General features: G+C 44.7%; 1 protein-coding gene across 30 annotated transcripts; it reads right to left on the bottom strand.

Annotated features, from left to right (window-relative positions):
• Positions 1–5154: 5154 nt before the first annotated feature.
• Positions 5155–27017, bottom strand: LOC109429391 (myosin heavy chain, muscle). 30 transcript variants are annotated; one of them, XR_009997606.1, is made up of 17 exons: positions 26795–27016; positions 24132–24427; positions 23364–23507; positions 22396–22776; positions 22155–22317; positions 20215–20318; positions 19352–19759; positions 18907–19077; positions 16028–16623; positions 15136–15253; positions 12927–13190; positions 10766–11862; positions 10123–10201; positions 8401–9576; positions 7419–8327; positions 7034–7155; positions 5155–6574 (listed from the first exon to the last, which is right to left on the bottom strand). XR_009997606.1 is itself a non-coding variant. In XM_062850943.1 (16 exons), exons 2-16 carry the CDS (start codon positions 24336–24338, stop codon positions 6500–6502), a joined length of 5892 nt encoding a protein of 1963 aa, XP_062706927.1. In that variant the 5' UTR covers positions 24339–24427; positions 26795–27017; the 3' UTR covers positions 5155–6499. The 30 variants fall into 30 exon arrangements, 28 of the variants coding, with proteins under 28 accessions (XP_062706927.1, XP_062706924.1, XP_062706928.1 ...); XR_009997605.1 differs by having other exon boundaries at positions 7050–7155; XM_062850943.1 differs by lacking the exons at positions 7034–7155; positions 15136–15253; positions 20215–20318; positions 23364–23507 and adding exons at positions 15735–15852; positions 21173–21276; positions 23677–23820 and having other exon boundaries at positions 26795–27017.
• Between the last annotated feature and the right edge of the window lie 323 nt (positions 27018–27340).

The following is a 27340-nucleotide window of genomic DNA, read 5'->3' as shown; positions in this document are numbered from 1 at the left end:
CTTTTCCACCAGGTGATGGTAGTGTGAGCTGGGCGATGGATTTCCATGGAAATCGTTGAAGGTGTTACGTCTGTTTGTCTGTGGAGAGGGTGTCTAGATTTATGTTACGCTTCATACAAAATTCTCCATACAAAACATGTTACGTGGGGGGAGGGAGGGGGTCTAAAATTGTCAAATGTTGCATTACGTAATATTCGAATGAACCCTTAGCAGTGGCCCTACCAACGGAAGAGCAGCTTGGCGCAGCAACACTTGAAGAAGGCTGAAGGGAAATCCAATCCGCCATAGGTAGTACCTCGGCTGCAGCACTAGGCTTCGCGACCCCGAATCAAATGAACGTCTGTTATCTGTGATTATAATGAAAACATCAGGTCCGATACCGGTTACTTAAGACGTGTGTCCGCGTTGTTGTACCGTGTGAGAAAAAACTCGGTTACCACAGGAGAGACGAAACTACCCAAAACTGAGTTCTTTCCATCCAACTTCGGGGTTGCGTGCGTCAAGCCAATTTTGAGTTGATGGAATCGATGTTTATGTTGGGTCGCTCCTGCTTGCTTCCATGTGAGAAAAATACCTAATTTTAAGTTTTTTTTTCACCCAACCGAAATTTTGACTATAGGTTGTATTCACTCAAATTTGAGTACCATAATCTGGGGGGTAGTTGATCAGCGTGGTGAAGTTGATCACTATCACGGTGTGCCAAAAACCGTTATTAACAAAAAAAAAGTCCACCCAAATGGCACCCGGCATTCGAAAGATATACTATTCTAGTATCTCCTCTGAGATGACTGGTCACTGCCCGAGTAAATATCATCTAAGTAAGATTGGAAAAATCCAATCCTCCGAGTGTCGTTTCTGTCAAACGGAAAACGAAACTGCTGAACATTTACTCTGCAACTGTGGAGTACTATCCAATCAGAGATTGGCGGTTTTTGGTAAAGGGTTTTTAGAGCCCTTGGTAATTTGGCGAAGTAATCCCAACAGGGTAATAAACTTCATAAAACGAGTTGTGCCTAGTTGGGATCAGGCATTACATCAACCATTGTCCATCACAGCTCAATTATGACAGGATATTTGACTAGCACCAAATTAAATATGGGTCATACCACAATATTCCTAAATAATGGACGCAGTGGTTAAAAGGCTCTACAGATGAGGAAAAAAAAAATCTCCTCTGAAAATTTGAAAATGTTTCATCGAGGGAAACTAAAGTTTTTGTGATTTGAAGATTTTGAGCCATTTCTATAGGATTTTCTTATATGAGTAAATATGCACACACGGTGTGCCTGATACCACTATTAACAAATAAAAATGTACTCCAAACTTTCACCCGGCATTCGAAAGATATACTATTCTAGTATCTCCTCCGAAAATTTGAAAATGTTTTATCGAAGGAAACCAAAATGTTTACTGTTTGAAGATTTTCCCCTATTTTCATAGAATTAGCTCATATGTGGCAATATTGTTATAGGAAGTTTAATTGGCTCTTCAAATCATAAACAAATATTAATAAGTTTCACAAACACCATTCCAAAGATACAACATTCAAACAACTTCTCTGAAAATTTGAAAACTTTTTAATGAAAAGATCGCGAATTACAGTGGTTTGAAAATATAAGATATGATAAAGTATATTGAAAATGTAGTAACTTCATAGAATATTATTTCAATTTCTCATGATAATCATTCCTCGCAATGAATATATATTTTGTAACTTTAGAAATATTAGTTAGATTCTCAAACTACGATAATTGATATTCCTCTCAATGAAATGTTGCTAAATTTTCAGAGAAGTTGCTTGAATATTTATTGTACTTTTGGAATTTGTGAAACTCATGACACCGTTCAACACTAGTTCGCGTTATGGGATGAGAAGAAAAATAATAGGGGTTTGGGACCCTAGAAACTCTAATGCGTATATCAATTGAGCACCCCAAGTTCTCAATTCAAACTTTGGTCTTGAACTGTGAAGTCCCGTTCCAATATTGTTCGAAAATTCTTTCACCATGACACTTCTAGGGTTCCTAAACCCTGTTCTTTTTTTTCTCATCTCATAATACGAAGTTTTTTAAAATTTTATTGAGCAGTGCTATTATTTGTTTATGATATAAAGAGTACCGTATGACAATATTGCCATATATGAACTAATTATCGTATTTTTGATAATGCGGGTAACTTTGATAGTACGACAGGCATAATATACTTTATTTTATAACTATGATCTTTTCAATCAGTTAAGAAAAAGACAAACGTAGATCAAAACTATACATGTGAAAGTCTATCTTAAACGTATTTTCATTAGAACCGAGTTTACATTTAACTTTTTGAATGAAAAATAAAAATTGGCGATATTTTTGTCATTTGTAAACTCCTTCAAACAAGACTTCGTTTCAACTATTGTTTTCAATGAATGGCCTCTTATTCTTGGTAGATCCATCATAGTAGATTCCAAATCTCGCCTTGAATCTCCTAACGAAGTGTATTTTTACAAACTGGAACAAATGTTGTAAGTTGGGACTGTAAATCTCCATACATCAATAAACACCTAAGAGTATGCAATGTCATTGTAAATTGATATAAATAATTCTACTATGTTCAAAATTTGTTAATAAAACATTCTGAAACAACAAAAAATCACGTCATGGACAGTTCCCTAAAATTTCTGCATATCGTTCCGTTTCATACTGTTTTGCTAAATAGTAGTAGTATTCTCATCATACTATTTATCTATTTTTGTGGTGCTTTCTTTCCTCGGCTGAACATCGTACGCTATCAGGTATCAGAAAGAGAAAGGTGATGAAAAAGGAAGGGATGCCCTAGAAGAGGGAATGTACGCATAAGCGCAACGAGAGCTTATAGCCCATACCACAACGGGTTTAATAAGTGCCCTGAAAAGGACACTGTAAAACGCATAAGTGTAAAGAGAGCGTACACTACCCGTCATAAGTACGGACTCACAAAAAGTATTGCAACAATATTGCATCGCCCTGACTCACCTCGATATCTCAAAAACCAGAACACCTATAAAATGCCGCCTTCAGTTGTTGCTTTTGGGCTTCTGAATAACTTTGCTGAAGACAGCATCTTTGTAAGTCCTTAAGTTTTGGAGATATTGAGGCGAGTCAATGTGATGCAATATTGTTGCAATACTTTTTGTGAGTCCGTACTTATGACGGGTAGTGTATAGCTCATTGGAGGTTGTGACGTCATGCGACTTTCAATATGACATTGAAAGGCACGTTATCGAAAGCATCCTCAATATTCAAGAAATCACGCACCCTTTCGGGATAAAAACTATAGAGTAATATCACGCCATGAAACTACCCCAATATAAAACTACTTATGGGAGTGTCACTGAGTCGGAGGCCTCTTAAATAAGTGCTAGGGGAAAGAGGGGCATAACGCCCCGGCTAAGCATATGTGGTCATAAATCTCAAATGATGCTTATTTTAAGGTCGTATTCTGCCTTGGAGAGCAGTTTACTCCCTTACCTAAGAGACTTCAACTTTTGGCGCGCGTGCCCACAAAATTTCCCATTCAAATAAACAATTCAAAAAAGTGTTACTTTTTAGGTGCCGGAAAACTGCAGGAGGCAAAACGCCTTTTTGGGTGAGGCAAAACGCCCGCTGGCATTTCCCGCTTTGACTTGTTGTGAAATACCAAGGGGCTCCATCGAACTCTTCCCAGCAGCAAATGGAGGAGTAGGAGGCGCGTGGTAGTTGAATGGGTTGATTCCATGTAATCAGCGCGCAATGTCTTAATTTCTGTGCGCTGCAAATTAGGGAATCTTTCCAAATGTGGAAAATCGTCGTTTTTCACGCTTTTCTTTCTACAACAGCAGCCGTTCTTGGGTTTAACCTGCTCATTTTGAGTTCTAGTTTGCTTGCATCTAACGAAGACCTCCACAATATGATGAAATCGCGTGAAGGCGTTTTGCCCCCTGGGGGCGTTATGCCCGCAGTTCCCCTACATCAACATTTCCTTCCCCTATCCCAAGTTACGGTAGAGATCCCAAGTTCCTTCCCCTATCCCAAGTTACGGCCGGGAATAATAACATTTGTGCTTTTGGTATTGTTGCATAAGATTGGAACAAAGTTAACTCCTCGGCCTTGTTCCGAAAAGCAATCCGAGCAAGATTAGCAAAAGGTACATGAATGTTGTTAGTATCCAATCTACGAAGTATACCGTAACTACGCTAACGCTACAAAACCGGTTTGACTATTTTGGCTTTGAAGTAAGTACAATATTTTGAATGCTTGTTGAATTTTCTTCAAACGCGGGACATTTTTACGATTTGAGACGAACGCGGGACATAAATTGTCGCGGGACATTTGGTCAAAATGCGGGACTGTCTCGCGAAACGCGGGACGTCTGGTCACTTTAGGTTAGGTGCAATTCTATGTTATGTTATATATGAACTGTACTACCTATGTAAGTATTCCATAAAACTGAAGCATCTCAAATTAATGTTTAAGCTACTTCAGATGATATAATCATCGTAGCAATATTTCTCCACAGACTCCGTTTATGGTTAGGTTTTTATTAGATCCCCCTTAACCATTCATTCCTTGGCACGGTAAGCATAAAGCCGCATTACACCATGAATTAGAGGTCACCTGTTTAGTAGACTCTTACCACAGGAGCAGACGGTCTGTCAACTTCCAGACGAGCCCGAACGGCTCGAATTATTTTTTTTTGTGGTAAATTCTTTTCTTGACTGAACATCGTACGCTAGGTCTATTAGCTTGGGTGCGATGTTCGTTAGATCCGATCAACTTTTTTGCTTCGTATCAAGCACTGCACGTACATGTTCTGTACGTTACTGACAAACCGTATGAAACAACAGCTCTCATCTTATTCATGCAGCAGCAATAGTTTCGTTAATGACAAATGCCTCGAAAAAAAAAAAAAATATATGCCTGTAGGCGGAAACGACCAAATCTTATGAGGGTTTTGCAGAATTTTGATGGACGATAGTGTACCGTCAAGATCGATGATCGATGACGGAACACAACTCTAGTCGTAAGATAGGATCAAAAGAGATCCACCTTCGCACCAGAAGTGGTCTTGGACTATAACTATGGACGTACCATAAGACGCCTTGAGGTATGACTCGAGGTTTATCGGATGAATGATTGATATCTTGGACCTGTGTTATTTTTTTTTTAATAAAATTTGATTTATTTTAGAAAATTTTGGCTTTCTTCTTCCACACATATACATTTACAATAGCTTTCTTCTCTCCAAGAAAATTCCTTTCCTTTCGGCTTTACAGATCGTAGTTTCAGGTCAAATTCGAATTAGTATGTTTTTGCGGCATTTTTCTCCGTTTTGTTTTAAGTTTCTAGTGTTCTCTCTCAGTGTATAAGGTCGTGAAAATGGATTCGTTTTCAGGAGGCTGCGGTTCGCGTCTGGCTTTTCTGGGTTCTGCATTCGGAACCTGCTGTACTGGTACCCGGGTGGACCCCCGCGTAGCCCGTTTGGGAGCCGGATTGCTCGCCTCGGTGACAGGGTGGATGACAGTTTTGGGCGGAGGAACGGTCGAACGTTTAGACAATTGCGAAGTTTTCTTAAATTGCTTTCGATGGGCTGATGTTTGTTGGATGGTAATTTGAACGTGTCTCTATATTTCTCTCTCGTTTTGCCTTGTTGAAGATGGTCGTTTCGGCTGTACTAAACGTACCACGCGTCGCAATCAAGCCCCTTCCGGGGGCACTACGAGGGGAACGGGACTAGCAAACAACTTCCAATGCATTGATTCGGATTGTTCGGCTGCGAAGCGCAATTTCACAGTAAAAACTAAATCATTTTCATTTTGTTTCAGTTTCGAATAGTATCTTATTTCGTTATTTTAATTAATAAAAATAAATACATTTTTTATTAATAAAATTATAAAAGATTCAGAGCGAAAGTATAAAATAAAAACGAACACAAAAAATAAATAGGAAAATAAAGAATGATAACGTTTGAAAAAAGTATCATTATCATTATGTTTTGATGGACATAGCGTTCCTCTCTTGTTATGACAGGCGATTTGTTTCTCTTTGTCCTCGCATGACGCTCGCTAGATCTTCCAATACCTAATATACATGTTCCTCTCTCGAAGATAATACAGTGACGGGCACGTCTTCTCACTTCCACATGCAGATATTGCGTAAACGTAAAACAATACTAACTCTTTAAGGGCTGAAAAATGTGTATGTGTGAGCGTTGATCATCGTTGTTGGTTGTGTCTCTCTCTCAATTATTCTGATGTTGGCAAGATGTTCGTTGCTGCGTTGTTTCTCGGAGACGCTTCTCCGCATGTGTACGTGCGAGGGGCAACGTGCCACGTGCACCGGCTTTGCTCTGAAATCTTTTTTTGGTTTTTGTTTGTGGTGGTGACGGCCTACGTCAGCGAGTACGCGTGAGGATCTTGTTTTTAAGTGTAAATAAATTAATTAAATAAATAAAAAGGTGTGTTTTTTTTATCTATAAATTAATTTGGGTGATTCAGAATTTAGAAGCCATGGTCATCGAATGTTGGGAAGTTAAGACCTGCAAGTCCTGGCATAACAGATGGTTGTCTCTGGGGCTGCGGAAGAGAAAAGAGCAGGAGAAAAATACGTTTATTTCTAAGGGTTGGTGAATCACTTTTTTTCTGGTCAAACAGTGCAAAACGCGTTCCTTGGTTATAAGTTGGTTGGAATTATTTCATGATATTTCATCGACCAAAAGTATGTTGATGTTGGTTCAGTTGAAGTGCACGTGAATGAAGTTTTGAGAGAATCATCACTTTCTGTAGTGATTCGAATGGAGGTAATGAAGGCATTTTCGAATTATTGGGCATGTGATAGTGAAATTCGTCCGGTGCATAATACGTGATTCCGATGAGTGTTACTCAGATTCTCTAATAAACATGATTTGTAGGAGATTGCAGTAAATAACTGAAGAACTAATCGTTATCAACTGCTATCGACTGAGAAAGGTAGGTACATGAATCACACTGAAGGTTGGATTAATCAGGTTCTTGAATAATCAAAAAATATTTTACCATTTGTTAAACTTACAAATGAGAACGGTTCGTTCGGTCAATTTACTTGTAGGGTTGGGTATTGCGTACAATAGTCTATCATTTGTTTAACAGTAGCGATCTTACGCTCTGATGACCGATGGCTGAATTGATACGAGAAAAGAGGAATAGTTAGGCGTGAATTAAAACACGTCTAAATATATTTTCTTGAAATTGAAATGAATGAACAGTGAATCGTAATAAAGGACACTATTTCAGAAAAATTATTATTGTTTCACTAGCGAAGAATATGAAGAATAAAAAGAAAACTAACAGTCGCTTTTTTACGATATACATTTTTAGAATGAAAATGCATGAAACGATACTGTCGAACCTAAGCAAAAATATATTTCTAAAAAATACTTACTGCTGGGCTGGCACCACGCTGCACCGAACCAGCACGTCCTCCCTTGGTGCGGAATTTGGTGGCAGCTTGCTCGGCAATGTCGGCGCGCTCTTCGGCTTCTTCCAGTTCCTGCTGAGCCTTGCGGAACTTGGCAAGATTCAGAGCGGCGATTTCCTCGGCTTCCTCAATCTGCCTCTTGTAAGTCTTGATCTTCTGCTGCAGCTTGTCGACGAGATCCTGCATGCGTTCGTGGTTCTTGCGGTCTTCCTCGGACTGGAAGGTCAGTTCCTTGATGCGGCGTTCAGACTTGCGGAGGTTCTTCTGGGCATCGGCGTGTCTTCTCTGTTCGCTGTCCAGTTCGGATTCCAGCTCGCGGACGCGCTGTTCCAGTTTCTGGATGGCCTTCTTGCCTCCCTTCAGGGCGTTGGTTTCGGCATCGTCCAGGCGGACCTGCAGTTCCTTGATCTGTTGTTCAAGGGCCTTGCGCAGTTTCTCCTGGGTCTGGGCATGATCCTGTTCGGCACGGAGTTCATCAGCCAGGCGGGCGGCATCAACCATAGCCTTCTTGGCCTTTTCTTCGGAGTTCTTGGCTTCGTTCAGCAGCTCATCCAGGTCGGAGTGCAGGGTCTGCAGTTCAGACTCCAGCTTCCTCTTGGCAGCGGCGATGGAGGCGTTCTGGGCGGAAACTTCGTTCAGCTGTTCGTGAGCATCGCTCAGTTCCTGTTCGGCCTGGCGACGGCCACGGTCGGCCTGTTCCAGCAGGGTGCGCGATTCCTCCAGTTCGTTCTGCAGGGCGTTGGCACGGCGCTCAGAGATTCCAAGCTGTTCGCGGGCATCGTCACGGGCACGCTGTTCTTCCTCCAGGGCGCTCTGGACATCCTTCAGTTGTTGCTGGTAGCGCTTAATGTTCTTCTGGGCCTCAGCGTTAGCCTGTGTAGAAAATGAAAGAAAAATAAACCGAATAAGTATGTTGTTTCATTCCACCGTAGCCATATCACGTTACCTTGTTGGCATGATCCAGAGCAATCTCAAGCTCATTGATGTCAGCTTCCAACTTCTTCTTCATGCGCAGGGCCTCAGCCTTACCCTTGGCTTCGGCTTCAAGAGAGGCCTGCATGGAGTCCAGGGCGCGCTGGTGGTTCTTGCGGGTGTTTTCGAACTCCTCTTCCTTCTCCTGGATGCGGCGGTCGATTTCCTGGCGGACCTGAGACAGTTCCAGCTGAGCGCGCAGAACCTTGTTCTCTTCCTGTTCCAGGGCAGCTTCGGCTTCCTCGAGAGCGGCCTGGAGTTCGTCCTTTTCGGCTTCCAGACGCTTGCGAGACTTCTCGATCTCGTGGATGTTGCGGCCACCCTCGCCGATCTGGTCCAGCAGATCCTTGACTTCATCAGCCAGGTTCTTGTTCTCACGGCGGACAGCCTCAAGCTGCTCCTGGCCTTCTTCGTAGGCACCCTTGAGACGGAACAGTTCGGTGGAGTAGTTGCGGCATTCCTTTTGGGAAGCATCCAGCTCGGCAGCCAGATCGTCGACCTTGAGCTTCCATTCTCCAATGATCTTGTCGAAGGCCTTCTGCTTCTTCTCGGCAGCGTTGGCAATGGAGGTGGCACGGTCGACCTCGAGCTGCAGATCCTCGACCTCGGTGGACAGACGCTGCTTGGTCTTCTCCAGAGCGACACACTTCTGGTTGAGCGACTCGATGGTTTCCTCGGCTTCGGCAAGGCGGGCCTGGAGTTTCCTCTTGGCTTCCTCGAGCTCCTCGGCGCGGGCAACACCCTCGGACTCGTACTTGGTACGCCACAGCTGGGCTTCGGCGTTGGCCTTGCTGAGCTGGCGCTGGATGTCAGCCTTGCCTTCGGCTTCCTCCTCAACCTGCTCGCGCAGGCTGTCGAGGTCGTGCTCCAGGTTGCGGAACTTGCCGAGCAGGGTGGCGCGTTCGCGAGATTCTTCGTCGGCGAGACGCTTGGTGTCCTCCAGCTGCTGGGTGAGCGAGATCTTGATCTTGCTGAGCTGCGAGACCTGGGATTCGGCATCCTCCAGCTGGCGGAGCAGGTCGGAGTTTTCGATCGACAGCTTCTTCTTGGCGGAGTCGAAGTCGTTCAGGGTGCGGTTGGTTTCATCCAGCTTGCCCTGGACTTCGTTCAGAGTGTGCTGCAGCTGCTTGGCAACCTTCTCTTGGGCAGCCTGTTTTATTTTTGAATTTAATGTTTGCGCGAGCGCGTGAGGTTGACGTCACGTCGGATTTTGATGGAAGTGGAAAGAGAAAGTCATATGGTTAGTATCAATAATATGAAGCCGGATGTTGGAGCCACTCATTTACAGAAGCTGAGGCTGTGCATGTTTACTTTCTTTTACTTTTATATGTACAGTAGGATTACTTTCGCTAGAGTGCTTGGTGATTCGATATTTTTAAATCGATGAATTGTTGTGAGTGAGTAAGTAGATGTTACTGGGTGATCTGATGTGTGCTAGGTGCAATTGATATTTCTCTACTTGATGTGAGTAGTGCAAGTTTTAGGGGCAGGTATTGAGCAAATATTTTACAGCTGTTTCAAGGGGTAAGTCGTGTACCGGACGGGTACCGTAAAATTATTTTTTTCGGCTGATTTGGTTTAAGAAAAAGCAGCGTTAGGATTCGAAAGTCGTTGGGTCTGATTGAAATACGCCTGTACAGAATTTTAGTTGTAGCTTGATTGAAAAAAGTAATGACAGCTGCAATTCTTCTAATACCTTCTCATTGGCCATATGATCTAAGCTGAGACGGGCGTCGTTCATTTCAGCGTAGTATTGGCTGCGCTCTTTTTCGGCTCTGGGAAGATAATTGGACGACAAACATACAAACGGGTAACGGTTAGAAACGGTGACGTTGTGGGTTGTGAGGAAATATTTTTTGAATATTAGAAAAAACGATCAACCAATTCTGTCGCTGCATCTACTCGTGGTTGTGGTGGTGGTGGTGGTTGGGCTCGCTGAGGTTGGTTGGATGCATGTTGTATTGTATAGTTTGAGGGGTGTGGTGGAAGACCATGCTCAGTCATCAACTTGCTGCTCAGGCAGATTTGAGAGGGGACAGTTTGAAAAGAGGATAGGAGATACATTACCTTCTCGCGAGCAAGAGTATCGCAAGCGGAGCGAGTGTTGTTCAGCTCATTGTACATGTTAGCGCGATCGTGTTCAGCCCTTGTTTTGGGGCAAATTTATATCCGAAAAGAGGAAAGGAGTGCACAAGAAGGGTGGAAAGAAAAGAGAAGAGATTTTGCATTTAGAGAAGTACGGTTGAGATTCAGCGATGCATTCCAACCAATCGACACAATTGGGCAACCTGCGAAAGAGAAGATCGAGAAATATTTGCGGGCATGTGCATGATACTCACTTAGTCTTCAGCTTGTTGAGCTGGTCAACCTGTTCAGCCATCTCGGCGACGGCATCGTTGTGCTTCTTGCGCAGGTTGGCCAGGGTACCTTCGTGCTGGATGTTGGATTCTTCCAAGTCGCGACGCAGCTTGGCGAGTTCAGCTTCACGCTTCTTGTTCAGCTCGATCTGGGCAGAGGTGGCACCACCGGCTTCCTCCAGGCGCTCACCTAGTTCCTCGAGTTCACGAGCCAGATCGGCACGCTGCTTCTCGGCCTTGGCGCGGGCTTGACGCTCGGCTTCGACTTCCTCTTCCAGTTCCTCAATGCGGCCCTGCAGTTCCTTGATCTGCTTCTGGGTCTTGCCAACCAGGGACTGTTCATCTTCCAGCTTGGCGGAAAGGGCAGAGATTTCCTTGTCCTTGCGCATGACGGTCTGTTCCAGTTCCTTCTTGTTGCGCTCCAGATCGGCCACGGCTTCCTGAGTCAACTTCAGGTCACCCTCAACCTTGCGCTTGGCCTTCTCAACATCACCGCGCAGCTTCTTCTCGCGTTCCAGAGAATCCTCCAGTTCATCCAGAGTCTGCTCCAGCTTGGCCTTAACCTTGTTCAGGTGGTTGACCTTATCTTCAGCGGCCTGCAGTTCTTCGGCGGTCTTCTGGTTGACCTCACCCTGCATCTTCTTTTCCTTGTTCAACTTGTTGATCAGCTCGTCCTGGTGGGCGATCTCATCGTTCAAGTTGCGGATCTGGTGATCCTTGGAGGCCTTGTCCTGTTCGATCTTCTGGATCTGCAGTTCCAGATCTTCGGCATCCTTCTTCTGGCCGTTCATTTCCTGCTCCAACTTCTTCTTGGTCTGCATCAGTTGGTTGCGGGCATCTTCCTCCTGAGACAGGCGCTCCTGGGTGTCGCGCAGCTGGTTCTCGAGGTCGTTCTTCTGGGCGGTCAACTTGGCGGTCTTCTCCTGGAAGTCCTGGAGGGCACCCTTTTCGCCGGACAGAGAATCCAGCAGGGCGGTCTTTTCAGCCAACAGCTTGCTGTTCAGGGCTTCCAGTTCCTTGCGGGCCTTCTCTTCCTTCTCGAAGGCTTCCTGGGCCTTCTGAGCCTTGGATTCGAGTTCCTGTAATTTAGATTTAGGCGTTGGCACATTTTTAGCACTGATCACACGATTATCTTCGTCAACGAGACTAGCGGCGGTCGGTACGGTTCCTTTCACGGGTTTTTGATCATCGTTGGATGGGGGAGCGTTGGCAGAGTTGAAGTTGAATGTAACTTCCACATCGGGTTCGATTTGATTTTCCATAATCCTTCGAGCGTTCGAGTTGAATGAGGTAAGTGTAAACTAATGAAATGCTTCTACTGGCCAAATGCTACTGAATCACTATATATTGCTGGAGGCTATTAAACACTACTTAATTGCACCACAAATGGCTATGAATACTGGTTGATATTTCTTTAAAGTCGTTGGACCACGTAAAGCTCAGGTAGAGGTCCGTCCGCTGTACTGCGAATCACTGGAGTGTATGTTCCTCGGGGCTGACTAGCTATCCAGCAAGAGCTGTGTCACCAACTTCGGCTCCAGCAACGAGTGCAGAGCCGAACGGCTTCGTCTCACCTTCGGCACCTACACGGTGGGCCTACGCAGTGGAAATCTTCGCATCTATTACCATTCCCCCGAAGCCGGAGGACGAGGGCCATTAAAGAAAACGACACACTTAGAAGATCCGACAGGTTGAAACAATTTTCCACCGGTGCTGGCACGGGGCATGTGTTATAATTATCGCGACGGGAAATTTTGATCAAAAATTGTTCAAAAATAACCTGGAATATTCTCCACCCACTTTGCATCGCTTACGGCGAGGCCGATCCAATCACGGGTTGAATAAATAATTTATCTCTTCCCCTGGAGGACCAGCGGAGGCGAATTTTCCGGGTGCTAATGAAATTTTATGTTCACTAATTTCCTTCCTCGTCGGAGCTCCCACGAAAGTGTGTTTTTGCAAGAAGTGCCAAAGGTGATGCGCGAGTATTTTTAGCGCTTGAGTCAGCGACCATAAATTATGGATCCGACACAGGTGAAAAGCGTGGAAAACTGCTGGCCGGAGTTTCATGGAAAATCAAATCGCGATGATCATCGTCGCCGTGATGCAACCGTTGTCGTAGGCGTCATCGTCCCATACTTACAGCGATCTGGTCCTCGACGCGGGAAACGTTCAGCAGAGGCTTGACCTTCTGCCACAGTTTCCACCAGGCCCAGGTGCGGAGCTTCATGTACTTGCGCAGATTGCGCTGGACGGTCTCCAGGGCGACGCGCTGCTCCTGCATCTTCTTGAACTCCTTACGGGCGAGGTAGCCACGGCACCAGGACTGCATCCAGGACATGATCTTGGACAGACGCTCGTCACGGAATTCCTCCATTTGACCCAGGACACCGGCACGGAAGAAGACCTGTTGGTGGGAAAGTCGGGGGAACGGGGGACAAGCCGCGTGGTAACGCGGAGTGGAGAAAACATCGGTTAGATCACGTACGGCTTTAGATGCCTCCGGAGCAGGACGGCGCGCGTGTGCGGGAAGCACACACACGTTCTGATCCGGAGTTGTGTCATGATGGGCGAGGTAGATACAGACATGAAAACACATAGATTGGATTTTTACACAGAGAATGGGATGCAAGCGAGAGGAAGCAATCAACACATATAATAAGTTGGAATGACGTTCGGTGGGCAGATGACACATGTAATGGGAAATTTATGGATGTGGAATGTGCGTTTGCGAAGAGAGATAGGAGAGTGTGGAATGTTATTTTTAGTGGAAATTGAGGGCGAGTGCAGAAATTCGGCACTGTTTAGAGCCGTAAATTTTCGGGTTTTATTTTTATTTCTCAAAAGGTGAGTGAGGAAAGGAAAAATTAACGCCATCAAGAGGGCGGATGTGTTAGATCTCACGCAGAATCACGGCATTTCAGTTTTTAATTTTGTTTTCTAGTGTGTGAGCTAGAAAGATGAAGTAGCACAACATATAGAGCAAAGCTATCCGGATGCGGAAGATGAATCGCTTGGTTTAAATGAATCAAATTTCAAGATTCTAAATACATGATAAACTAGATCTAAAACATTTGTAAGGTTTTATGAGAGAAACCTCACTAATGTGACCCGAATTCCCAATCATCTCCACCAGCCGGATACCTTTGCCCATACACTCAACACCGTATTCAGAGACCGTCCAGTTATACCTTGGTCTTGCCCAAACGGAACTGTTCGTCCGGTAGTTGAAGATTGGCCAGAATAATCTGACAGGCCTTTTCTGGTGAACAGGGTTCTTTAATCTGCTGGGGGCACAGAATTTTGTATCTGTGTTGGGGAGAGTAAGAGTACACAGGACATAATGATATTGTGGGTGCGTGCGCTTTGTATGGTACAGTATGAATCGACGAAGAGGGGGTTAGTTCAGTCGAGAATATCCTAACAACCTTAACTCTACGGTATTTCCTAGTTGGAGGGTTATGTACATAATGTATGATCTTTACTACACAGTCTGTTCATTGGGGAGGTTCGTCTTGGGAAACCTCTTGCGGACAACTGCTGTTTTGAGAGTGAACAAATGAAGTCCCTAAGCAACGAAGTGTTCCCGTGTTCAGGGGAGTCAACGGTCTCAATCGTTTGACCCCTGCCTGGGATCTGCGCGCGGATGACCAAAATGGAATATTTATAGTTCAGCATTCACGGCTTCGCAAGACGCCGGCGCGGATGATGGAGCTGCTGTGCTGCTGCGGCTGCTGGTTGCTTTTTACAGTTCGCCAAATTCTGATGATGATACTACTCAATCGAACTACTACTACTACAACTATAGGAAAATTTTGACCATGCCTTGGTAACGCCCAATCGGTAGTGCTCCTGGCCCATGTTGACGCTGTTGATGATGATACCACCGACGGTTTTGCCGTCCTCGATGCCCTCAATGGCCTTGGGGCAGAGGATTTTGTAACTATTCGTATGGTGAAGTTGATGCGATTCGAGGGGAAGCATGTTAGGAGTTAACGTATTTTTTGGGGATGTGGAATACAGTTTCCGGGGAAAAAGAAAATAACCAATTGGTATATGATTAGCATTCAGTGGATTGTGGGTGCATTAAAGGGTGCGGATGAACTCTATGTTTCAGTTTGGGTTCATCCGCTAGGTAGGAGTGGAATTCATGGTGTATGGTGGTGTGTGTTTGAGAGAGAGCCAAGCCAAGTCCAGATCATTGACGTTTAGCTTTGGTTCATCTCAACGAGAAGCATAGACTACACAAGTGTCACGGGGTTCATGGTAGATTGCAACAGACAGGCATAACGGAACGCATACAAAAGGGTTGATGTTGACATAACAAACGGTATTGTATTGGGGATTCATGCCTTGGTGTGTCCGAGACGGTACGACTCGGTATCGAGACCGATGGAGGTCAAGATAACGTCGGCGACATTCTTCGGCTCTTTCTGTTCTTCGGCGGCCTTGGGGTTCAGGATTTTGTAGCTGGATTTGGACACAAACACATTGTGTGGTATAACAAGTGAGCGTGTAGTTCAGGGCGAACGTGGTGGGACATTCACATTAACGGGATTTACACGATATGTCGGAGAGAATAAAAACATAAAAAATCGGATGAATTATTGTGTGCTGGGAGATTTAGATCAACTTTCAAGTTGTCGTCATCACTGCTGGGAAATGGTTCGGTTTGTACTGTCAACGTGGATAAGGGCGTATCATATCTCCAAGTCCTTACGTGGATGGGATTGTATGTGTTTCGGGGGCAACAGTGAGTCGTAACAAAACATGGGGGACAATCACAATTCGGTAACTGGTGGTGGGGAACTAGACAAGACAGAATTGAACAGGCTGGTCAACAGTATTCAAGTTCATGGGAAATTCATCGCGTTGACCATACACGTGAAGGGTGGGCTCAGACAAAGACGACTGGGTAACAGATAGGAATTAAAGAGAGTTAAGTTCTCGCCTTGGTGTGACCAATACGGTAGGACTCGGGATCCAGACCGATAGCATCGAAACATTTCTGAGCGGCATTCTTTCCCTCCTTTTCAGCCATCATGGCAGCTGGGGCCAAAATCAGATAACTACGAATTGAGAGAGGTCAGCTATTAGTCAACTGCTCTATGCTAGAGTTTGTCCAAAAAAGTCTGAACTGTTTGTCAATGGTGTTGGTTCCTGACACAGTGTGTTACTCTACTGTATTGCTGAAAAGTGGAAAAGTACATTTGTTCATACATGGTTGCATCAATTGATACTTACCGCAGCTTGAAGTCAGGGTACATCATTCGGTTGGGGAAACCTTTACGGCAAATACGGATACCTTCAAGTACACCGTTACAAGTCAGCTGGTGCATGACCAAGTGGGCATCGATGAGACCGGTCTGCTTCAATTCGTTGGGAATGATACAACGGACGAAGTGAGGTTGAGTCGACTTCAGAGTGGTCATCAGGTTGTTCAGCTGTTCCTTGTAGGACGAGGAGACAGTGGCGAAACCAGCACCCTTCTTACCACGTCCACCCTTGCCGCCACCGGCATCAGCGCCGCCAGACTGTCCTGGGTGATCAGCGAAGATCTCCACCACCAGCTTGTTCTGACCCTTCTTGAACTGATCGACAACGGTATCGTTCAGAGGATCCTTGTTCTTCTCAAGCCATCCAGTGATGTTGTACGAGACAACACCGGCGTAGTGACCAATGGCGAAGTGGGCGGCCTGGCAACCTGGCTTCGGTGGCTTGGGCTTCTGGAACGGAGCAGACTTGCCCAAGTGGTTGTTCATCAGCTTCTCAGCAAAGGTCTGATCGGTGGCTTTCGGGAACATAGATTCTTCTTCAAGAATGGACAGGATACCCATAGGCTAGTGAGTACAAAAGTTCGGATAGAAGAGAAAAAGAAACGTCGATTAACTCGGTGCTGGACGCCGTCGTCTCGGGAACGTTCACGAAACGGACCGTCCCGGCATCAAGCATGCTAAGCTAGAAAACTGCGTGCATATATTCGGTTAGTGCGCCATCAAAGACTTGCATTCTCCTACACCGTTAGTATCACCTACATATCTACACAACAAAGATTCTTGCAACCTTTTCAGGCGCTTACCTTACTCGTTTAGCTTTACTATTCAAAGCGCATTTTGTTTACAGCAATTTTAACAGCGGAAAAATGGCAGATAATGAGTACGTGAGAGAAAAACATGAGTGAGAAACACGTCAAAAATCAAAATCGTCACTGTTTCCCACTGTGGTACAGCAAAAATGGTCTCAGCGCGGGCACGTGGTCGGGCAGCGTTTCACTAATCTACCGGTCAAAATAAAAAAAAAGGGAATGGAGGCATCGCAGGCCGTACCGCCGGTTCGCAGCTAACTACGGTTCAACTACCTTCTCGATCAGGTCGATCGTCGGCTGGAGGTCCAGACCGAAGTCTATGAACGTCCACTGTATGCCTTCGCGTTCGTATTCCTCCTGCTCGAGAATGAACATGAAGTGATTGAAAAATTGCTGCAGCCGCTCGTTGGTGAAATTTATACAGAGCTGATTAAAACCATTGTACTGTACCATGGCCGGGGTTGAACAGGTTGGTGGGTTGGTGAGGTTGTGTGTGTAGGTTGAAAGGAGAAAGAGAAACACGTTTTTTTTTGGTTTTGATTTGATGAGAGCTATGAGAATGATGACGGAGAGAAGAGAGTGATTAGTTGTTGAGAATAAAACTGGGGGTTTCTGAAATGAGAACCGTCCTTCGGGTGGAATATAACGTCTCGTGGTTATATTTCGGTTGGTTGGGCAAATTAGAAATGATCGTGGATTGAAAACTCTTGATTGGTTATAGAGAACTTGTTTTGTGTGTTTGTGGAGGATTCACAACATTCAAAACGTGTGTTGGTAAGATCTATCTGCTACGAGAGACTCAAGGAGAAAATACACAAAACGCAGCGAGCTGTGGTTGGCCGGCAGAGAACACTCCCGAACAAATGGGCGCTCTACCTTCTCAATCAGTTCAATACACTGTTGCAGATCCATGCCGAAATCGATGAAGGTCCATTCGATACCCTCGCGTTGGTATTCCTCCTGTTCCAGGACGAACATGTGGTGGTTGAAGAACTGCTGCAGCTTCTCGTTGGTGAAGTTAATACAGAGCTGTTCGAAGCCGTTGTACTGTATGATTCGCATGGGAAGGAATAGGCGTGGTTAGTGATGAGAGAGTAAACTATGAACGTGCAGAGTCGCATCGTCCCAAAACAACAATTTTCGTATTGTTCTTTTTAGACTTCTGCCGGGAGGTGATGTTGAACCCATGGGGAATAGCTAGGCATCGTCGCGTATTGTGTCAACTGTGCGGCAGAATCCTACGCTCGGATCGTTTGAAATTCTGCCAACAGAGACACCTCGACGTGACCAATGATCAACGCAACTGACATGACGTAGTAGATGGCAATGAAATATAATGGTAGTAGTTTCGTCTTTAGCTCGGGAATCTACGAGTTCATTTCGTCGAGATCCACGTAACGGTTGGTTGTAGTTGTTTGTAAGCGTTTTGCATTGAAGCAGTCATTGTAGGCGTCGTTGAGTTGTACCTTTTCAATCAGATCGATACAGGCCAGCAAGTCCATACCGAAATCGATGAAGGCCCAGTTAATACCTTCCTTCTTGTATTCTTCCTGTTCCAGGACGAACATGTGATGGTTGAAGAACTGCTGCAGCTTCTCATTGGTAAAGTTAATACACAGTTGCTCGAAGCCGTTGTACTACAGTATCATGAACAATGGAAACGGTAAGTTGGTATCGTTAGTCAAGTCCGATTCGGGTCGTTCATATATCCGATGTTTCCTTTGTCAGTGTCTATAGTTTTCATGAGACGGTGTGGAATGATGCTATTCTACTGAGGTATATGGATATGATGTTTGGTCCACATGGGGAACACAAGAATACCTGTTCGTTTGTTGCTTATGACTGAAAGAAAGCTAGAAAGACCAACTCCGTGGTGCATGCGGGCATTGTGATTCACGACTTATTCATGCTACAGAAGATACTCGTTCACCAATCAAAGTCAGGGGTAAAAGAGGTCCCCGGCTTGGATGCGGAAACATTAAATCACAGAAAACAACTCGTATAACGACGGGCAATAGGATAGTAAATTGATATGAACCTTTTCAATCAGTTCAATACAGGCCAGCAGATCCATACCGAAATCGATGAAGGCCCAGTTAATACCCTCTTTCTTGTATTCTTCCTGTTCCAGGACGAACATGTGGTGGTTGAAGAACTGCTGCAGCTTCTCGTTGGTGAAGTTAATACAGAGCTGCTCGAAGCCGTTGTACTATTGTTGTATACGGGAGGTGCAAATCATTTAGTGTGTGGTTTCTATGTCTCCCCAAATATTTGTTTGGTCGTGTTGGTTGATCATTTTTGAAACTCTCCTCCCCTTTCCCCTTTACCCAGTTTGGACCCTTGATTTTTTTGGTATTAGAGAAATTCGAACAGGACCCAAACGCCTTTGAACATCACCTACTGGTAGTAGATGATGTCCCTGGCCTCTGACGCCCCATCCGAATCGCTCAAGTGTCGCTGTCAGTGTAGTGTCGAATACTTACGTCGAAAATTTCGAAACCAGCAATATCCAGTACACCGATGAACTGGACGCGCTTCATCTGAGTGTCCAGAGTCTCGTTACACTTCTTGACCAGCCACTTGAAGAGACGATCGAAGATACCCTTGCAGAGGGCACCGACGGCGTTGGTGACCTGGTCCTTGTTCTGACCCTTGGTGACGAACTCGGCACCGACCTTGATACGGGGCTTCAGCAAGTTCTTGTACAGATCCTCAGTGACGCAGCCCAACAGCTTGGCGACGCGATCACCTTCCTCCATACCGTCGGCTTCAGCCTGCTCTTCGCGACCCTTCTGCTTGAACTTCATACCACCCATGTGCATGACAGCGGCGGTGATACGGTAGATGTTGTCCTTTTCTTCCTGGGTGAAGCCCAAGACGTTGAAGGCTTCCTGTTTTGGCGCAGAGGGACCGGAAGAAATTGTGCATTAGAATGTGGTCGTTGGACATTGCGTCTTTTGGGAGTATATATGACACATAGAATAAAAACCGCGATCGACCAGCTTGATCGACGTTCCTGAATTTCTCGACAAGGCGCTTGCCAAGTGCCAAGAAATTCGGGAAGCCTGTTCACACCGACGACCTGCGGGGGTTAGTCAACAATGGCGTTGAAGCGTTATGTTCATCAGCGTATTTTTCTACACAGAAGTTTCGTTCGATTCGATTTCTAGGTGTTCTGTTTCAAACAGAGGTGCTTCGATTCGGCGAGACGGACGCATAACTGTTCCAGACAGCTTCGTTGCGCTCAGGGGATGTGGATTTGAAATACACGGGGTGCTCTGAATTTTTTGGATGTGGGTTTGGTTTGGAAGAAGAGTTCCCAAGTGGAACAACAACAACAACTTACATCGGTCAACGCACATTCCTCGCCGTCATCGACATTAGGAATGGTAATTTTACCCTGGGCGACGTTGTAGTAATCGTAGATATCGTTGGACAGGAAGCACATTTCTGTTGAGTTTTGCGGCGTTTGTTTGAAAGAATGGATCTTAGTTATTGAATTCTAGCGGTATCGTGGATAGAAGTCCGTCTTGTTTTGTGATTCATTTCGGTGGTGATGATTCGGAGATTTCTTCAGTTCATGGTGAGTTGTGCTGCAGTGCGCTTCGGCTCTTTTGGTAAGTTTGATTACAGCGCATGAAAACACAAAGAAACACAAACACAAAAACACGTGTACGGGAGATACAATACAAACACACACACAGTGCGGATGACAGACAAAGACGTAGACACGGGGACGAGGATCTGGTAGCAGGGATAACATCAGCAAAATTCATACATTTTGACGGCACAATCCGACAGCACGTTCCACAGTGGATGCTTCATCTTTTTACAGCGGCACTCGAGTTTTTATACAACAATGGAAGGGAATCGGTATGTGCGGCCTTCTGTTTGCTCTCTATACAAGGAAATTAGATCGGTGTGCGAGTGCACGTAAGAGGTAAAGAAAGGGGTCACGGCACGACGGTTCGGGCAGACTTACGTCCAGCGTTTCGAGTTCTTCCGCGTCGTTGACGCCCGGGATGCGCGTCTTGCCCTGGGTGATCGTCGGGTAATCGCTAATACGCGTACTAAGCATCGTTAACTCTGTCCAATCGGATCGGTTCAAAATGTATGGATTTCAAAGAGTAATGATGGTAACATTTGGTATTACTTGGTAACTTGAAGTGAGGTTAGCTGGGGAGGTTGGATAGTTAGTATTATGGTAATTTTGTTGTTGGTTGACATTCTTTTCGAGGAATTTTGACTGAGGACAACAACAGAAGCAACATTGAGATCAGAGTCCAGTTTCTGCCGATTCTTACTTCGGTACCCAGCATTTCTTCGCCATCATCGACGCTTGGGATTGTAGTTTTTCCCTGCGATACGATATGGTAGTCGTGGATGTTGTTGGAGAGCATACACATCTCTACAGGTTGATGGTGGGAAAGCACGGTTGCATGAAACAGGTGATTCGAATTGTGTAGGGTGCGTTAGTGATTTTGGTGTGTAATCAAACGAGGGTGTATGACTGTGGTCCCGTATCTGCGTTAGGGTCTCCTTGCAGCTAAAGGATATCGGTAAACCACCACCTGATGTGATCCGTTCCGAGGGATCCATCAGGGGCCGGTGCTACTCTACACTAGGTAATAGGTATATGAACTGGTATGACTAAGATGTAATATCTACCAAATGGGACAATGAGATATTCGACGCCTCATGGGGTCGTTCCATTAAGCTACTGGAGGCCTACATGCGAAAACATGAAACTAACACCTTCTCACAAAACCTATGCTATCGAGTGAACTGTTCACGATTCCTCGAAATCTTACATCGGTCAGAGACATTTCTTCGCCGTCATCTACGTTGGGAATGGTAGTTTTACCCTGGGCAACAACCATGTAATCGTAAATGTTGTTACTGAGATAACATTTTTCTATTTGAAGTCCATTGAACAAAAGAAAAATCAAAGATTAATGTGCGATCCCTGACGGTTGCTGCGCTAGGTTGTGCTGCTGATGTGGTCTCCTGTGGAAAAAATGAACTTTTCCTTTCGCGTTTCAGATGGAAAGGAAAAGTTGTGCTACGGGGTGCACTCAGGTGCAATCATTAACTCGTACACAGTGTGAAGTGGGGAGTGGGGGTGCGTCCAACTGAACAATTTCCAGATTGCGGTCGGAACAGGTCAGGTCTCACAACAGGGATAAGGTATGAAGTCTCTTCATGAGTACGTCGAGTGGTAAGTCGTCCGGTAAGTGGTAAGTCGTCCGAGAGTACAGTTCGTCCCTGTCGGTTCGAGTATATTACCTTTAAGTCCCTTGACGGAACCGGACATCATCTGGTAGAAGATATGGTAGGAACGCTCCAGCGACTGTTGGGAGATGACACGGGCCTTTTCCAGCAGGTAGGTCTCAATATCGGCACCAGCCAGCTTACCGGATCCGGTGAAGTGGATACGGATGAACTTACCCTAGGGGGTGGCAAAATGGAGGAGAGAGCTTGCGGTTAGTAGTCTTTCCAAGTTGGCCGATCTTTCCAAGTAACTTACGAAACGGGAAGAGTTATCGTTACGGACGGTCTTGGCGTTACCGTAGGCTTCCAGGACGGGATTGGTCTGGACGACCTGATCTTCCAGGGAGGCCTTCTTTTCAGTACTCTCGTCCTTCTTGGTCGAGGCGCCAATGGTGGCGAAGTACGCAATGACCTTCTTGGTGTTCTCAGTCTTTCCGGCACCAGATTCACCGGTAATCAGCATAGACTGGTTCTCGTGGTTGGTCAACATGTTGACGTAGGCACCGTCAGAAACGGCGAACAGATGGGGCGGCACTTCATTACGACGCTTGCCACGGTACATCTTGGCGACACGCAGGGTGTACAGCGGCCAACGCTTGTAGGGATTGATGACAACGCAGAACAATCCGGAGTAGGTCTGTGGGCGATCGGGGGAAGAGATTTTTGATTAGACGGCGTCTTGTGATTGTTAGGTCATTGAGCTGAAAGTTTCGAACAAAATGCGACGGGGTACGGTACGAGAACGCCGGTCCCGGACACGAGGCACATTGATATCATGTGTTTGTCGGTCCGGGACGTAGTGGCGAGTATGCTTTGGCCGGGGCGGTGTAGATTTCGTTCTACGGTGCCGCCTCACGGACAAGTCGAATGAATTGTGTTCAATGGGATCTCGTTGAAGAATCTATCCGATGACTCAGAGAGATGAAGTGGTGGTGATGTAGTGCAGGTGTTCGTCGAGCCGGGTGTGTAGATCCAACACGGGTGCGTTTTGCGATTGATTGGTCCTTTTTCGAGGAGGTTTCACGCTCGCAAAAGCTGATGGTGCGATTGGGGATGGGAAGTTCTGGGGTGTTCTAGTTTTGGGTTTGGGATGTCAATGGTTTGTGTTAGCAGGTGAGATGATCGTTGACAACAGTGAAGAATCAGTAGGGGTTAGCGTTTGGGTTCTTGAATGGTGGGCGGTGTTAGCGAGCTTAGTGCTTACCGCAACAGCCGGATACTTACGTAGATAAGCTTGGCCCTGTAACGCTCTCTCAAGTTATGCAAGACAGAGGCATCGTTAAGATATGTCAAGTTGGACATATCCTCGCATTTCTCGTATTTCGGTGGGTTGACCTGGCTGACCAGATCCTTCTTGAAGTCCTTGGTCTGTATAGGTCATGCGTTCGACAAGAAACGCCAAGTACCCCGAAGTGTGGAAGACCACACGGAAAGTCGAAACCCCATGGAGTCGACAATATCGACAAATTCGATTTGTTTCGATGGAAGTATAAAAGAAAAGAAGAGCATCTGTTAGTCCCGGTTGTCGGACACTTACGTAGATCAGTTTGCAGTAGTAACGTTGGCGCAAGTTGTGCAGTACGGCAGCTTCGTTTAGATAGGTCAAATCGGCCATATCTTCGACTTTTTCGAACTTTGGAGGATTCACTTGGGATACCAACTCCTTCTTGAGGTTTTTCTCCTGCTCGTGTAGATGTGAATGGAAAAGAATTGTGGAAAGTGTGTTAAGTGTGCGTTCTTTGTACGAGTACGGCGTTGAATAGGAACTTGGTAACTCTCGGTGACCTACCCGGCCGACGAAATGGAAATCGTACTCTCAGAGTTCGACATCCATTCTGTCTAGGCTAGACTGAGATCATCCCAGAGTAAAGTTCCAAACGATGTCGTGTTAGAATCCTCTACGGTTCCGTCGATACTGCGCGCTGTTGTTGAATCGATACTGTAGATCGTGTAGTCCAGGCCAGTGGACAGTAGTGGAACGATTGGCTTTACCTCACCACCGGGCAGGCCAACGGTGACCAGCTCACCCTTGGTGGCCTTGATTTCACCGAGGACGTAGCCCTCCTTCTCATCTGGAACCCAGCAGGCCTTCTTGGCATCGTACGGCTTGCTTTGATCGATACGCTTCTGTTCGAGCGAGACGAACAGCCACTCGCTTGGATCGGGGTCATCGCCGACTTGGACAACTGGCTTCGGCATCTTGAGCTTGTTTTAGTTTAGAGTGAGACGGGGGCTAATGAGAGACACGTTTGTTTGGTTTTTGAATTTTTCAGCCCTTAGTTGCCTTCCTGTGAAGGGGAGAAAGAGAATACTATCGGTTAAATGTTGGCACTATTTCTTTCGGTGGGTTAGTCCGGGATTCAGTCGGAGCCATTTCCGGTTTCGGTGAGATCAGTGAGGACCTAACGTAGGAAAAATTCAGTGACTTTATTCGACTCGACAATTGATCTAATTATTATCAATTGTTGATCCAAATAAAGTCACTGATTGGTAACAATCTGTCAAAAATTCAAAGCTTAAAAATCAAATATTAAAAAAAAATCAAGATGTTTTGAAAGTCTGCAAGTTTCATCCATATTTTTATGGCAATAGATTAAAATTTGCCCAGGTGACTAGAGCTGCATAATAGTTTCAAGACAATAAACTAGAAGTGGCTGAATAGAACTGGTGAATACTTTCATCAGTTTGAATTATTTCTCTATTTTTTCTTATATATTTTTACTGAATTATAGAAGTAAAAGAGTAGAGGCTTCAGTAACTGTTGAGTTAGCACCCAATGTTAAACTAAATAACAACCAAGATAATGGCTTCACAAGAAATAACTAGAAGTGCCTGATAGTTTTATCAGTTAAAATTATTACTCTTCAAACAAATGAATAAGTAAAAAAGTTGTTGTTGTTTGTTTATTAACAGGGATTTTAACCTTTTATGGGTCATGCATCCCATAAGTAAAAAAGTACCTAGTAATTTTATTTTTTATTTTTTTTTCTATCACTAAGGTAATAAATGTGGTAACCCTACTAAACAGTCAAGTGCTCATGGTGTAACATTAAATAACGTATACATGAGAATAAACGCGAAATTGTATGACAGAACCAAGTGTAGAATTAGCATAAGTTAGCAGTAATAAAAAATATATAACAGAACTGCTCAATAGTATCAGATTGAGTTTTTCTCTGTTATTTTTATGTTTTTATTTCAAATTTTTTGCTTTGTTATGAAAGTAAAACCTGGTTGAACTATGAAGAAAGCGCCAATTTTAAAGTTTATAATGTTTACATAAGAAAAAAACTAGAACTACCTGAAAATTTCATCGGTTCAAGTTTTTTTTTTCGATATATATTTTATTTTTTTAATTTTTTTTCCCTCTGTTATAAAGGATAATTGTAGAGACCTGGTTAAACTCTTGAGGATGCGCCAGGTGTAATAGTTAATTACGTTTACTTGAGAATGATCTCGAGGTAGCTTAGTAGAATTGCCTCATAGTTTCTTCAGTTTGAGTTTTCCCTCTTTTGTTTTTTTTTAATTTTTTTTTTACTATTGTGAAGACTATAAATTATTGTGGAGACCCAGTTGAACTGTTAAGTAAGCGCCCAAAGTGAAAGTTAATAGCATTTGTATAAACTAGAACTGCCTATAAAAGTTAGCAGTTTAAGTTTTCTCCCATTATTTTGTTTTTTTTTTATCTTTCATGAAAAAATGTTATTTAGTAATATTTAAGGGGTCTCAGCATTCTAGTTTTGAATTTTTGGACCAGGATTTAAGATTGTTTTTCACATTTCAGAATAGAAATCCTACAAATCATTCTATTTCATTATCAAAATCAAATTCTGAGAATCAATTTGATGAATCCAAAAAAAAAAAAATCAAAATTTTCAAAAAGTTCAATCAACTTAAATTTGAAACTCCTAACTGATGCATGCTTATGTTGCATCCAAACTATTGTTATTGCATGCGATCTTTGCTCACAAACTTCTCCCTGAAGGATGAGTCAATCTCCTTCAAAATTTTCACGCCTGCGCACCCCTACTACCAGAGGATCACCCAAGCTGGACAATCGGTCCGACCGAATGATCCCACGCAGTAAATTCCAACCAACGAACGAACGTTGTTCACCAGCAATCGTCGCCAGTAGCCAGGTTATGCAACCTGCGGTGGTGTTGAACACGACCATTTTCACATTTTCACATTTCCACATTTTCACGCAGCCGGGCACTACTACTGGGTGGCGGCGACGGTGGTAGCGGGTTCTATTATTAGCCCGCACCGGGATTGCACAAGTCAAAAATTTTACGCCTCTCTGTGGGCCATAATTTTCAAACTCTCTAAGCGCAGAAGAAAATTTTTGCGCGCGCTTTGGCTGGGATATTTTTAAACTTTTTTTTTCCTTTCGCAACGAAAGCCGAATCGTACACTCCATCAGGTTCTGACTGTTTGAACAGGGACATGGGATAGGTTTGATTCGTTGATTTGAAATGTACCACTATCTCTTGACCACTGATTTGTGATATGAAAAGTTAAGTTGGAGTTATTCAATTTCAGGAATCAATCACTTTCAGAAAACTGGCAATAAAAGCTAAACTTTCGAATGATTTTATCGTTAAACCTCCATCACAATTTCAACTATAATCACGATCACCAACTTTTCAAATTACCTCAGCACTAAGCACGATTGCTTCGAGATCACTAAACTATTCGATAAAGTTCGATAATGTTCGTATAGTCCAATAACTATCACCGTTTAATAAAACTACACTGAACAATAATTGTACTCCAAGGTGTAACACCGAGAGAGACACAGAGATCGGCTAAACTAGAGACTAGAGAGAGACGATCTGCAACCAACGACAATTGCGATCGAATTGAATAGACCGAGCGACCGATCGCTACGATCAAGTGTCCGAGCCACGGTAGAACCGTGCCGAAAATTCACGAACATGCGCGGAAAGCCGACACGACACGAACGTGAGTCACACACCACCACCGCCTGGGAAGGACACCGAAGCTCGGGCCATCGTGTGTGTCATCAGGAGTGTACGATTCTGGGTCCTAGGAGTACGGCTACGGCCACGACTGTTGGCGATGACGACAATCGGTTCGTAGATGCGTTTCGGCAGTTCTATTTTTGAAACAGATCGACCGACCGGCTAGGGGTGTCATCTATTTACGTAACCAGCTTAGCACAATCGGCTATCGGTCGG

Source organism: Aedes albopictus, chromosome 2 (genome assembly GCF_035046485.1).
Source record: "Aedes albopictus strain Foshan chromosome 2, AalbF5, whole genome shotgun sequence".
Taxonomy (NCBI): Eukaryota; Metazoa; Arthropoda; class Insecta; order Diptera; family Culicidae; genus Aedes; species Aedes albopictus.
The sequence above is the reverse complement of the archived record's forward strand: the minus strand, read 5'-3'. Positions and strand labels throughout refer to the sequence as shown.